Source organism: Ovis canadensis, chromosome 16 (assembly GCF_042477335.2).
Source record: "Ovis canadensis isolate MfBH-ARS-UI-01 breed Bighorn chromosome 16, ARS-UI_OviCan_v2, whole genome shotgun sequence".
Lineage (NCBI taxonomy): Eukaryota > Metazoa > Chordata > Mammalia > Artiodactyla > Bovidae > Ovis > Ovis canadensis.
This window is the reverse complement of record NC_091260.1, coordinates 84,676,807-84,692,337: the sequence shown is the minus strand read 5'-3', so window position 1 is coordinate 84,692,337 and position 15,531 is coordinate 84,676,807. Positions and strand designations below refer to the sequence as shown.

The following is a 15,531-nucleotide window of genomic DNA, read 5'->3' as shown; positions in this document are numbered from 1 at the left end:
ACATTCCAAGAACCAAACAGGGAGAAAAGGGATGGCCTCCAGTGGCAGAGATGCGAGTTCCGAGGACAGAGCCCTCAGTGTCCGGGAAGGAAACGGTGGCATGACCTGCAACGCGATGTAACTGGCACTTAAGTGCTGAGTCTCCTGTCTTGAGATGAGCAGCCAGGCTGGCACTGCAGGCAGGACAGAAGGAGGCGCCTGGGGGCACGCAGGGGCACCCGCTCACATTTTCAGATCCGAGACTCACACCAATACCCCAGGCACCTCACATTCAGGCCGCAGGGGGAGCCCGTGTGTCTGCGTGAAAGCCGGGGCCCACAGCACTGGCCGCGCTCGGACACAGGGAGCCCGGCCACCCGCCCCGCCCGGGGCCCCCATAGGCAGACCTGGCCGGTGGTGGCTGCAGACCTTCCTCTCTGCTCCGCGCGGGTCGTCGGGAGTCCGTGAGGCGGTTCTGATGCTGGGGCCCTGGGGAGGGCGGACGAGCTGCGAGGGCTGGACCTATGCCCCTGCCTCTCCTGGGCCGCACCCCCGAGGGCCAGGGTCCCCGGGATCAGGGCACCCGGGGCTGGGAGAGCGCGTCTGCCTCGGTGCACCGCGGCCGTGCCCGCCCTCCTCCGGGGGCGTTCCTGGGGGCCCGGCCTTCTGCCCGAGGCCGGACCCTCCTTGCCCGGCTGTCCAACTCTGACTCTGGCCGCAGCCGTGGCTCAGCCTCCCCGCGTCTCGACTCCGCGCCCTGCTCGCCGGGTGCACCGAGAGGAGGCTCAGCTGAGCACCCGGGGCGGGCGGCGGCCCCCAGCCCCTGCCACCACCGCCGCCGCCATTACCGCCAACGCCCGAGGAGCGGGAACCCGGGGGGCCCAGCAGCTGCTGGGGGGACAGGATCTCCTGTTCCACCCGCCCTAGGACACCGCTCCACAGTGCTGCTGCACGTGGACACAGCACACACCACACACACCTCACACACCACACACACCACACACCTCACACACACCACACACACCACACACACCTCACACACCTCACACACCACACACACCGCACACACCTCACACACCTCACACACACCACACACCACACACACCTCACACACCTCACACACCACACACACCTCACACACCTCACACACCTCACACCTCACACACACCACACAAACCACACACACCTCACACACCTCACACACCACACACACCTCACACACCTCACACACCACACACACCTCACACACACCACACAAACCACACACACCACACACACCTCACACCTCACACACACCACACACACCAAACACACCTCACACACCTCACACACCACACACATCACAGACACCTCACACACCTCACACACACCACACACACCACACGCCTCACACACCACACACCTCACACACACCTCACACACACCACACACACCACAGACACCTCACACACCTCACACACACCACACACACCACACACACCACACACACCTCACACACCACAGACACCTCACACACCTCACACACACCACACACACCACACACACCTCACACACCTCACACACCACACACACCACACACACCACACACACCACACACACCACACACACCTCACACACCTCACACACACCACACACACCTCACACACACCACACACACCACACACACCACACACACCACACACACCTCACACACCACACACACCTCACACACCACACACACCTCACATACCACACACACCACACACCTCACACACACACACCACACACACCTCACACACCACACACAGCTCACACCTCACACACACCACACACACCTCACACACCACACACAGCTCACACCTCACACACACCACACACACCTCACACACCACACACACCACACACACCACACACACCTCACACCTCACACACACCACACACACCACACACACCTCACACACCACACACACCTCACACACCTCACACACCACATACACCACACACACCACACACACCACACACACCTCACACACCTCACACACCACACACACCACACACCTCACACACACACACACCACACACACCTCACACACCTCACACACCACACACACCTCACATACCACACACATCACACACCTCACACACACCACACACACCACACGCCTCACACATCACACACCACAGACACCACACACACACCACACACACCACACGCCTCACACATCACACACACCACACACACCTCACACACACCTCACACACCTCACACACCACACACACCACACACACCTCACACACCTCACACACCACACACACCACACACACCTCACACACCTCACACACCTCACACACCACACACACCTCACACACCTCACACACCTCACACCTCACACCACACACACCACACACACCTCACATACCACACACACCACACACACCTCACACACCTCACACACCACACACCTCACACACACCACACACACCACACACACCTCACACACCACACACACCACACACACCTCACACACCTCACACACCACACACACCACACACACCACACACACCACACACACCTCACACACCACACACACCACACACACCACACACACCACACACCTCACACACACCACACACCTCACACACCACACACACCTCACATACCACACACATCACACACCTCACACACACCACACACACGACACGCCTCACACATCACACACCATAGACACCACACACACACCACACACACCACACGCCTCACACATCACACACACCACACACACCTCACACACACCTCACATACCACACACACCTCACACACCACACACACCTCACATACCACACACACCTCACACACACCTCACACACCTCACACACCACACACAGCTCACACACCACACACACCTCACATACCACACACATCACACACCACACACACCACACACACCACACACACCACATGCCTCACACACCACATGCCTCACACACCACACACACCTCACACACCACACACACCTCACACCTCACACACACCACACACACCTCACACACCTCACACACCACACACACCACACACACCTCATACACCTCACACACCACACACACCTCACACACACCACACACACCACACGCTTCACACACCACATACACCTCACACACCACACACATCACACACACCTCACACACCACACACACCTCACACACCACACACACCTCACACACCTCACACACCACACACACCACACACACCACACACTTCACACACCACATACACCTCACACACCACACACACCACACACACCTCACACACACCACACACACCTCACACACCACACACACCACACACACCTCACACACCTCACACACCACACACACCACACACACCACACACACCACATGCCTCACACACCACACCTCACACACCACACACACCTCACACACCACACACACCTCACACCTCACACACACCACACACACCACACGCCTCACACACCTTACACACACCACACCACATGCCTCACACACCTCACACACACCACACACACCACACTCCTCACACACCACACACACCTCACACACCTCACACACCTCACACACCACACACCTCACACACCACACACACCACACACACGTCACACACCACACACACCTCACACACCACACACACCTCACACACACCACACACACCTCACACACCTCAAACGCCTCACACAGCTCACGGCGCACACACCACACACACCTCACACACCACACACACCAGAGACACCTTACACACCTCACACACACCACACACACCACAAGCCTCACACACCACACACACCTCACACACACCACACACACCTCACACACCTCAAACGCCTCACACAGCTCACGGCGCACACACCACACACCTCACACACCACACACACCAGAGACACCTCACACACACCACACACACCACACGCCTCACACACCACACACACCTCACACACCACACACACCTCACACCTCACACACACCACACACACCACACACACCTCACACACACCACACACACCACACGCCTCACACACCTCACACACCTCACACACCTCAAACGCCTCACACAGCTCACGGCGCACACACACACCTCACACACACACACAGGCACACAGCACTCACACACGCCACACACGCCACGGACCCCGCGCAGGCTGCCCTAGAGGAGCGCCGGGTCCTGGCCCGGGGCCCCTCTGCCCGCCGCCGCCTCCCCTAAGGCCGTCCTGGGGCCGCCGCCTCCCCTCGGGCCGTCCTGGGGCCACCGCCTCCTCCCGGGGCGGACGCCGGGCCGCGCTCGGTACGCTGGCCGTCCGGGTTGTGCCCGGGACCCCTTTCTGCTCTGTTCTGGTTCCTGCGTCTGGTTTTCATCGTCCCTGGGGCTCTGCTCTGTTTGGTGCTGGGACGACCTGTGAGGCGGCGTCCCCTCCGGGCCCCCAACACGAGCAGCACCGAGGTTCGCGGGCCTGGGCGGCCGCTGCCGAGCTGGCCGTGGCGGCAGGGCCGGCCCGGGTCTCCCCGGCCCGGAGGCAGTGCGCACAGGACCCCTCCGCTCCCCGCCCCACGCGGCTCCTGTCCTCCCCGGAGCAGGCGGCCGGGCACCACAGGGCCTCTGAACGGGGCGCAGACCCCGGCCACTCCTGAGCCCAGGGCTGCGGTACCCTGCCGGCCTGGGCCCTCTGCAGACGGGTGTCCAGGAGCGGAGCCGCCCGAGGCGAGGCACCCACCTCCCGCGCAGCCGGAAGGCGCGGCCACAGCAAGCGCGTGGAGCGCGCGCCCCTCGAGCACACCCTCCTCTGGGTTCTCAGGTCCTGGGGGAGCCGGGGACGCAGGGCGCCCCTCGCTCAGCCCAGGCCCGAATGAGAGACTTCCAGGGCCCCAGGCGCATCACAAAGGCGGCCCCGCCCCCGGGCCCGCATCACCTGCAGCGGGGGAGGGGCAGGCCCAGGGCCCCGGCGGACCCTCGCCACCCGCGCCTGAGGCTGCAGAACCTCAGCCGCGAGTGAGCAGGCAGCGCGCCCATGCCCCGGGCCTGCGGCCTCAGCATTCGGGCCGGGGGTGGCCAAGGCGTCCTTCCCAACCTCATCCTCATGCTTGACCCTGGGGCCGAGAGGCCGGGCCCGGTCCAGGGCTGTGGGCACCTCTGTCCGGGCCTGACCAGCCCCCGGCTGCCCCCTTGTTGGCTGCAGAAGGGCCACAGTAGATGGCGAGTGGGGAGTGCAGGCGTGTGGACACCACGGTGACCGGGCGGCTCCCACGATGTCAGCTCCGGTCTTGGGGTCTCCCGCCTTCTGCCTCACCCCACAGGGTCTCATGTCTAAGCTCAAGAAACTCCTGGTCCTCAGTGTCGGGTCCGAGGTCTCCTATCTGGTGTGGCGGATTCCGATCTCAATCCTTCCTTGGGGAAGGCAGGTGGATGGGGTCCCTCTCCGTCCACACAGGCGGCATCCCGTGGCCTCCAGCCTCCCTGGGGAGTCACCGCTCCGGGCTCCGTCAGGGGTGGCAAGCAGGCTGGCCTCCTCCAGGCAGCGTGCTGCCTGAGGCCCATGGGGATCAGGGGTCAGCCTCCACCCAGTCCTCTGGGTCTGGTCCGGATGGACAGGCATGAGGGAGGAGCCAGCGGGTTGCAGGCAGTTGGCTGGGCGGGAGGCCAGTGAGGAGGAGGCTCCTCCAGGGCTTGGGGCCTCCCGCAGGGCGGGGCTGGTCAGGCCGACTCTACTCCTGGTGGGCCCTGCTCCCCCAGCTACCTGGCCTCAACCTCCCGCTCACTGGCTTCAGTTTCCTCACGTGCCGTTGGCCCAACAGCACTGTCCTGGAGCATAGCAGCCCCTGGGTGATGGGGACGCTCCTCCAGAACCCCAGCTGACCACAGGCAGACAGGCGCGCGAGAGCCAGACGCCACCTGGGATCACCAGCCGGGAACCCTAGGGAGTGAGGGGGCTGGTGCCTGCCTCCAGGGCCCCTGCAGTGCCCGCCCACGGGCAGGCCTGAGAACAGGAACCTGCGCCAGACGGTGCTTCCAGGGAGGCCGGCGGCTCCAATCGCTGTCCACGGTGCTGCCTGGAGCCCACAGGAATCAGCGAGATCCGGGCGGAAAATCAGGCACCCACCCAGGATCTGACCCCAAGACCCAGGGTCTGACCCCAAGACCCAGCCCACAGGCAGCAGAGGCCTTGGAGACATTGCAGCCGTGATCTCTGGAGACTGAAGGCAGAGCTTAGCTCCTGCAGGAAGAGCCTAAGGCCTGCATCCCACATTTTCCCCACCGAGGGCCGAGCTCTGAAACAGAGCTCCTGGGAGACTGAGGAACTCAGCCAGCAGAGTGGCCCGCACTCACACTCTCCCCTCTGTGGGGCCGGGCTCGGGGGTCCCGGGAGAGCACCCACGCTCTCCCCTCTGCGGGGCCAGGCTCGGGGGTCCCGGGAGAGCACCCATGTTCTCCCCTCTGCGGGGCCGGGCTCGGGGGTCCCGGGAGAGCACCCACGCTCTCCCCTTCTGCGGGGCTGGGCTCGGGGGTCCCGGGAGAGCACCCACGGTCTCCCCCTCTGCGGGGCCGGGCTCGGGGGTCCCGGGAGAGCACGCACGCTCTCCCCTCTGCGGGGCCGGGCTTGGGGGTCCCGGGAGACAGCGGTAGAGTGGCCCGCACTCACGCTCTCCCCTCTGCGGGGCCGGACTCGGGGGCCCCGGGCGCCACGGCTCCCGCTCACAGCAGCACCGCCAGGCTGCTGATCCGTGTGTCTTCACACGTCCTGGGAAGCGCTCTCTGGTTAAGATGATTGTCATCACGGCCTCCTGCACAGAACACGCTTCTCCAGAAACACTCATGTGCAGCCACAGCCAGAGTATCACAGACCCCAGCCCCTCACCCGTGGGGCTTTGAGGGATGATGAGCTCAATCACCCACAAGCGGTACCGCCAGGGCCACCCAGCGGCCAGGGAGCTTCTGGAGGCTCCAACCTTGTTTCACAGCAGGAAAACAGAGTGGGAAGTTGTGTGGGAGCAGACGTTGACTCTGGACACCACTGAGGTGCCCAGAGCCGGGCTGGAGGCGGGAGAGACAGCAGGAGACAGCACCAGGAAGAAGGCAGGCCATCACGCTGAGTGAGAAGTGAAGGGTCTTCATGAAGTCAACAGGGGACACCTGGCAGGGCTGTAAATGACGCACAGGACACTGTCTCTTTTTATCAAGATCTGTATTTACAATCTGCAGACACAAACAGGCATCCAGTAAACACATCCAGAACAAAGCGTTTCCAAAGCGTGACCCGCGCGGCTGCAGCCACAGGACGGGCCACTGCCCAACAGAGCTCCCCAAGCGGCCCCCGCCGTGACCTGCCCCAGCACTGTGGGGACGCGGGCTCGGTGGGGCGGGGTACACACAGGGCTCACCCACGTCCGCTCCCCGAGGACGCGGACTGAACAGTGTGTCTACAAGGGCACCGAGAGGGACGTCCCCGCCACGAAGCAGCCCAGAAACAGATCACGCTGGCTTCACAATCTGCTCGCACACCCTTTATAAGTGGCGCCCACCCCAGGGTGCACAGGGCTGTCCACAGACACCCACACCCGAGTGCAGCTGACGTGATCGCAGACAGCTCCCCAGCTCCCCGGGGCTGCTCCCGCAGGCCGAAGGGGACAAGATGAAGTCTTTGTCTCCTGACAAAAACTCTGTACATGCAAATAGAAACTGCAAAGTAGAGAAGCCCCAAAGGCCGTGTGCAGGCTAGGTCTTTGTGGGGACCGCAGGCTCTGGAGACTGCAGGAACTCGTACGGGTCGTGGGCTGCCTCCGACTGCTCCCCAACACTGAGGCGAGAAGGGCTCCCTGCAGTGACGGGGGGGGGGGACACGTCAGCCCAGCGCTGCCACGCACGCCGCCCAGGAGGCCCGGCTGGACACGTGTCCCGTGGCTGTGGCTAACTGGGCCCATGGCTCAGCCAGAGCCCCGGACCCAGGGCAGAGACCACCCGAGGGCCCCAGGGAGGGGTGACCAAGCCTCCACACAGCAGGGCTGTCAATCCTGCAGGAAGGCAGCTCCTGGGCCGGGGATCCTCAGACACTCCCAGACCCCGAGGAGTCCCAGGGTCACCCTGAGTCCACCAGGACCTTGGGGATCCTCGGACACCCCCAGACCCCGAGGAGTCCCAGGGTCACCCTGAGTCCACCAGGACCTTGGGGATCCTCGGACACCCCCAGACCCCGAGGAGTCCCAGGGTCACCCTGAGTCCACCAGGACCTCGGGGTCTTCAGACCCCAAGGAGTCCCAGGGTCCCTGAGTCCACCAGGGCCTTGGGATCCTTGTAGCTGGGACCCACCCCAGAGTTACCTGGAGCCCCTTCACACGCTTCTATCACCAAGGTAACGGGACCAAAATGCCGGTCCTCTACTTGGACAGCTTCAGCCAACGGTCTGCAGCTGATCGCTCCCCTCCCCTCCCCCAAATGTCAGGGCCGCAGAAAAGGAAGTTCAGTGCTGTGTCTGGAGCTGACGCAGGACCTTGAGGACCTGAACAGTGTGCTCAAGGGCCAGCAGACGATACCTGCTCCCGTCCTGGCAGGGTCGCCACCCACCACCCACCCACCCTCATGTGTCAGCGGGGGCTCCCGACCAAGGACAGCAGTGTGCCCCTCCCAAATGAGAGCCCTGAGGTCCCATGACCCCCCACCAAGGACCGTGAGGTCTGTCCCGTGCCCAACACACTGAGGGCCCCGAGGTCCTGTGGCCTCCACCTCCACCAAGGGCCCCGAGGTCTGTTCTGTGCCCCCTACCGAGGGCCCATGACACCCCCACTGAGGACCACATGGTCTGTCCCATTCCCCCCCCACCACCACCAAGGACGGTGAGGTCCGTCCTGTACGCCCCACTGAGGGCCCCGAGGTCCTGTGGCCTCCACTACCACCAAGGGCCCCGAGGTCCGTCCTGTACGCCCCTCCACCAAGGGTCCTGAGGTCTGTCCTGTGCACCCCCCCGAGGCTCCATGACCCCCCATGAGGGCCGGGCAGGAGCACAGTGCCGCCCACGCTGCTTCAGGAGCAGAAGCAGGAAAAAGCCTGCGTTCCCTCCGCGATGACACTATGGGGTCCACGGCTCGGACGCGACCGGCTGGGGCTCTTCCCAACATGGACCCGGCATTTTCAGGCCAAGCCCCCTGGTTCACAAGACTGACTTCCACGCCAACCCCTCCCCAGTGCAGCCGCCTGACCAGAGTCCCTGTAGGGGCCTGCAGCACCCCTGGGCCTGGCCCAGCCTGCTGGCCCCCGGCCCCCCAACCCCCCTGAGGCACCCACGCAGCCGCGCGGCGGGCCTTACCCAGGTGGTGCTGGTCCCGGTCAGAGGCGTTGGACAGCGAGCTGAGGTTGGACGAGGGCCGCGAGCCTCCGCGCTCCGCCTGCGCCTCCTGCAGGTCCTGAAGGAGCTTCGTCGTCTCGTCCAGGCTCAGGTGCCCATCCTCGGGGTCCAGCTCCTTCTTTACCTTCCCTGTGGACACGGAGACGGGGCTGAGCCTGGCTCGGCCACCACTGCCCAGCTGGGCTCGCGCCACATGAGGCGCCATGCAGCGGGGAGCGATGCACGCCGGATGACCGGCCGCACCCCCCAACGGCCCGGCAGGACCCTCCCCACACTGGCGGGGCCACGCTCTCCTGCGCCAAGCGGCCCCCCACCCTGAGGAGGCCAGGAGAATGTCATACGGGGCTCCGCACAGGCGTCAGGCAGCACCCGCATGGTGGGCAAGAAGCAGGGAGGCTCAGCCCCGGGGACACCGCAACCAAGAAGCAGGGGCAGCGAGCGGGACCCACCGCACCCTCAGAGGGGAAAGGACACGTGACGCGAGGAGGAGGGAAGACGCAGGAAAGCTGGGGGTCAGCAGTCGGTGCCCGCGGGGCCATGTCCGCCCCGGCTGGAGACCAGCGGAGACTATATGGCCCGAGGAAGACGGGCTGAATCAGGCCCAGGTGAGCGTGGGGCAAACTACAGTCAGACTCCCCACGTTCAAGAGAAACCCCCGGCCCCGGCCCAGCAAAGAGATGCAGCCCAAGAACAGACCTGGCAGAGAGCAAACAGGGCTGGTGACAGCCCGCCCACCGAGACACAGGAGAAGACGGCGGACTCAGTGGGAGGGGAGCCGGCAGGCGGCGGGCTGCCCTCGGCGCACCGAGGGACAGAGGACCCGCCGGGCCCCCACCTGCTTTCCTCCCAGGGCCTGGGGACGCGCCCGGCAGCGGGCGACAGGGGCCACGCTTGCTGCCGGGGGCTCTGCGGGAACAGGGCTCTGCAAACTCGCCCTGGCTCCCGCAGCACCCCCTCCCCCAGCACGGCCCCCGGAGGGCCCTGGTCTGTCCGCTGGGACAAGCCACGAGCATGACCGCCTGCAGACTCCACGTGTCAGCAGGTCTGAAGGGGCCGGCAGGGAGGGCCCGCACACGGGGCCAACAAGGGCCGAGGACCCTCCTGGGGGCGCACGCTGTGAGGGCGGCGACCAAGCCCACGCAGCAGCACGGCGGCCACGGCAGAGCTCCCACTGCCCAGAGGGCCAGGGGACCCAGGGATGGGCGGAGGTCAGAGCGCGCCTGGCGAGCCCTGCCGGGAGCCACTCGGGGTCCTGGGGACAAGGGGGGGAGGATCCTGAGAACAGGGGGGTGGGGTGGGCGGGTCCTGAGGACAGGGGCTGGGTGGTGGGCAGGTCCTGGGGACAAGGGGTTGGGTGGGGGTGGGGGGTCCTGAGGACTGGGGCTGGGTGGAGGGGGTCCTGAGGACAAGGGGCTGGGTGGCTGGGGCGTCCTGAGGAGTGGGGGTGGGGGGAGGATCCTGAGAACAGGGGCTGGGTAGCTGGGGGGTCCTGAGGACTGGGGGCTGGGTGGCTGGGGCGTCCTGAGGACAGGGGCTGGGGGTGGGGTCGTCATTTGAGGGCCCATGGGCTGGGCTGGGCTGAGCCACCCTCCCAGGAACAGGCACAGCACGGTGCCCGGCACAACCTACCTAGACAGCCGAGCACAGAGATGTCCAGTGAGACGTCCGAGTAGGGCTTCATGGCCATGAAGTCCAGCGTGGAGCTGCCATCCCCGAGAGGGTCCCCAGCCTGCGGGAGACAAGCCATGTGAGACGGAGGGGAGGCAGCGAGCTGGTGTCCACCCACCACCCGGGGACAGAGGCTGGGTGGCTGTGCCCTGTGTGTGCGAGGAGCCCGCAGACGGGGGACCGTGCCGCAGCCTGGGGACCACAGGGCCTGAGCTCCCCAGGGCACGCCTCCACCTGGAGCAGCTGGGAAGGGCACTGGTCCCCGGGGACCCATGGGCATGAGGGGGACTGGAGAGAGACCCGCAGATGCTGGGGGGTCTCCGGGGAGACGCCCGGGACTCGAGGCCAGGCTCCTTCAGGAACTCGACAGACAGCATGGCAGGTCCTTGCCTCCTCTGGGCTGACCTGCAGGGGCCCTGCTGTGGGCCAGTCGGGGTCGGGATGGGGGTGGGGGGCTCAGGCGGCTGCAGCCCGCCCCAGATCCTCGCAGGCCGTGTGGGGCCGGCGCCTAACACCACACGTGTTGCAAAGCCCAGACAGAGACCAAGCAGATGCCTGGCTGCCCTGCACACGTGGGGAGACACGCGCCCTCGGCTGGCACCCTCTCCAATCTCCGTCAGTCAAGGGCCTGGCTGACGGGCACCTGACCTGCCCTGACCTCTGCCCCGCGAGGCCCCATCAGGGAGGCTGGTGACCCCCACAGCTCGGCCCAGTCCCGGGGCCGCTGCCCATACAGGCAGTTTCAGAGCTGGAGCCAAACGTGCCCCAGGTCACTGCAGGGCGGGGCAGAGACCGCAGTGGACTGCGTCCTCGGGGGCTGGCGAGGCCCTGGGCCGTCCCTGCTGACCGCCCTCATCCACCAGCGAGCCCACTCCCGGGAGGAGCCCCTGCCGGCTGCACACCCTCAGGCCAGGTCACGTCGGACCACCTCACTTTCCTCCTCAGCAAAGGGACCGAAGCTCCTCTCACTGGCGCCGTCTCAAAGGCCACACGCAACATCCTCAAGGGGACCTGAACCACTAGGCTTTTACTGTCTGTAACTTGTCCATGGAACCCACCTTCACTTCATCCGGAGGCTTCATCGGAACGCTTCTCCTCTACAAAGAATCACAGACAGGAGCCAGCCTCACAGGAGCTGCACCCAGGAGCACACGTGCTCACCCTCCCACTCACCCACGAGGCGGGACAGGCCCGCCTGTGACCCGAGCAGGCCTCACAGGCCACGGCCAGAGCGAGGCTGCCACAGCGCCTGCCACACAAGACCAGCTGAGACCCCCGGCGGGCTGGGCACCCACGAGACCACCTGGGACAAGACGGCCGTGAAGGCGCGAGAGCCCCCAGGCTGCACCCGCAGCCCCAGGGGTGGGAAACAGAGGGCAGTCAGACGCTGGGCTGGGGCTTCACCTGGAGGACGGCTGACCCGGCGGGCGGCGGGGGGGTGGGTGGGGGTGGTGCTGAGACCAGCAGAGGAGATGGTTGGATGGCATCACCGACTCAATGGAAGTGAGTCTGAGCAAACTCCAGGGGACACTGGAGGACAGAGGAGCCTAGCGGGCTGCGCCCACGGGGTCGCGGAGTGAGACGCAGCACAGACAAGCACCAACGGCCTGAAGCTGCAGCGCCCCGAGCAGCTCACGCTCACTAACGCGACCAGAGTGCTCTGGCTGCCTCTGTCCTGAGCTGGCCGCACGTGCCTGGCTCTCCTTCCGGGCTCCCCATCCTCCACTAGTCTATGCAGCCAGTTCAGTGCCGGCACTGCGCTGCTTGGATTCCTGCAGCTCAGCAGCACAGCTGAAATCTGCATGAGTGATGCCCCCGGGCTCTCTCTCGTCTTCTGTGCCTCTGTGTAAACTTTAAAATCATTTGTTCCAGCTTTCTGAAAAATGCCACTGATGTTTTGATAAGGACTGCACTATATCTATGGATTGCCTTGGAGTATGTGATCATTTTAACAACATTAACTCTTCCAATGCAAGAAGAGAGTCTATTCAATAAGCAGTGCTGGAAAAACTGCAACGTTACAGGCGAAGAAATGAAATTGAACTGTTCCTCTAGCACTGTGTACCAAAAGAAACTCAAAATGGCTGGAGAGGGAACATTCGAGGCTTTGGGGTCACGCACAGGGTGTGGCACGCTCTCCATTTCTACTTTCTAAAACACTCAAAATCTGTAAAAAAAAAACATTGTTAGCTCACAGGCCAAAGTTTGCCAATCCTGATCCTGACCAAAAAAAGACATACTACAAATGGAAAATAAAAATACAAGTGACTGCAGACACTTCCTCAGCCACAGGTGAGTCAGACATCACTCCACAAAGAGGCTAAGACATCGATCTAGGTGTCCACACCAGGAAGACAAGTTTCAAATATGAAAGTAAAAGACAGTTTTCAGATAAATAAAAAGGTCCTTTAAGGTAAAAGGACATTTTCAGGACGATGGAAGGTGACAGCTGATGAACAAAGGCAGGTCTAAAAAGGGACAGAGAACCTGTGCCCGATGAGGGCGTCCTTCTTAGGTTTCCCTGGAAGGCAGCCAACCTGCGGGGAGGAATAGCTCCAGGCCACCTCACACACACTCCCTGCTCGCGCACACTCCCTGCTGGCGCCTACCTGCCTCAGCCGGAAGAGCATCCGTGAGTGGTCCCCACCTGTGATCTGGTCCAGCAGGTCGTCCACCAGCTTCTTGCTGTAGCTCCCGGCATCCTTCACGAACTCCTGCAAGCTGGAGGGGGCCGTGAGAGCCGCTGGGACCTGCGTTCCGCACCCTCCCACCCCCAAAGCTGCCCACCCCCGAAGCTGCCCACCCCCAAGGTCCAGACGGGGCAGGTGAAAGGTGGACAACAGTGACCCCAAAACAAGAAACAAAGGGAAGGCAAAGCAGAGAGCAAGGCGTCTGCACACCTAAGCCCTCACGCCCACTTTATGAGGGCGCCCCCGCCTGTTTCGGGTTCCGGGACACAAGGGAGTGAAGAAGTCACACGGAGGGCCCCATGCTGGGTGGGCTGGGAGCACCGCTGGGGCCATCTAGGACCATGAGAAAGTGAGAAAATCCCAAACCATGCTAGCGAGCTTAAAACAGAGGCCACACACTGAGAACAGAAGCTGGGAGCAGAGCCCACAGTCCAAGCAGCACAGCCAGGCCTGAAAGAGCCCTGAGGGAAAGGCCTTCACACGGCCATGGGCCTGACTCTGCACCCAGCGTCGCTGCCTGGACCAAGGGCGGCTGCCTGGGCTTCATGCCCAGCGTCCAGCTGCCTAGACTCCGTACCTAGCGTCTGGCTGCCTGGACTCTGTACCTAGCGTCTGGCTACCTGGACTCTGCACCCAGCGTCGGGCTGCCTGGACCAAGGGCGGCTGCCTGGACTTCATGCCCAGCGTCCGGCTGCCTGGACTCTGCACCCAGCATCTGGCTGCCTGGACCAAGGGCAGCGAGCCCCAGAGCCGAGTGCCGGGGCAGGACGATACACGGCCACCTCCTGGGAGGCCACCCTCCGCCATCACACCTCCTTCTTGGTTTCCCGCCTCTATTTCTTTTCTCGCACAGACGTCGGGGTCAGCTACTGATTCACTGTACTGGAGGCTAACTGATCCCTGCGTGTTCTTCAAACACACTCCACGCTGTTTTTGGAGTGAGACAAAGATCTGACGTGAGGAGACTCCATTCCTCACCGCCCAGCACAGCTGTCACATTCCCCACATAAGATACTAAATTCTAAAGGAACGGTCCTCTTTTCTCTCAGGAGTGAAAACATACAAACCCCAGTCCACAGGTGCAACACCAGATCACTAGCTGTAGTACCACACCTGTCACAACTAGGGCTGAACTATGCCCCCAACATCACACGCTGAGGCCCTGACCCCCTGCCCCTCAAACACAGCTGCACACAGAGACGGGGCCTTCAGTTAAAATGAAGTCTTCCTGGTGGCCCTCAGTGTCTCCAGAGCAAAGGAGCTCGAGATGCAAAGTGAAGCTGGGGGAGGACACTGCAGGGGAGGGAGACGCTGGGGGAGGACTCGGGGGAGGAGCTGAGGAGGGCAGCCTCTGCACCCAGCAGCCAGGCCTCAGGAGGAGCTTGGATCCCGCCTCCAAGACGCGGGTGCTGTTGCAGACACCTGGTCTTGGCAGCCTGAGCCGACACACGGGCGCAAGAGCCCCTGGACGGCCATGACCTTGGTTTTCCCGGAGCACGGTGGGTCACACCAGGCTCTTGCAGGCTCTGGCCTGGATCGTCATCCCCTTAAAAACCTGGTCCAGTTACCTGAGCTTCGAGGCCACCAGTAGAGGCCAGTCATCTTACTGAGCACCACCACGGCCTGCAGCCTGCCACAGATGCTGGCCAGCCCACCCACCTCAGTGCACACTGCACGCCCGTCTCGTCTCCGTAGGCCGAGTACAGCAGCTCCACCTCGTCAGCCTTCAAGTCGCCAAACACGGAGTTGTTGTGTGTGGAGAGCGCGGTGCTGGCGCTGGAGAGGAAGGTGACTGGGGGGGGGGTGCGGGGGCCGACGTGAGGGACTCACACCACGGGCCACATGCACGCCAC

General features: G+C 63.5%; 1 protein-coding gene across 9 annotated transcripts in view; it reads right to left on the bottom strand.

Annotated features, from left to right (window-relative positions):
- Positions 1-7,151: 7,151 nt before the first annotated feature.
- The window catches only part of BRD9 (bromodomain containing 9), an 18,665-nt gene continuing 10,285 nt past the window's right edge, over positions 7,152-15,531 (bottom strand). For all 9 annotated transcript variants that reach the window (XM_069555769.1, XM_069555770.1, XM_069555771.1 and 6 more), the window contains exons 11-16: positions 15,338-15,470; positions 13,598-13,709; positions 12,047-12,085; positions 10,950-11,049; positions 9,282-9,449; positions 7,152-7,797 (exon numbers count right to left, since the gene is read on the bottom strand). In XM_069555769.1, the coding sequence (XP_069411870.1) occupies positions 7,697-7,797; positions 9,282-9,449; positions 10,950-11,049; positions 12,047-12,085; positions 13,598-13,709; positions 15,338-15,470 (653 nt within the window). In that variant the 3' untranslated portion in view covers positions 7,152-7,696. The remainder of the gene's footprint in view (positions 7,798-9,281; positions 9,450-10,949; positions 11,050-12,046; positions 12,086-13,597; positions 13,710-15,337; positions 15,471-15,531) is intronic.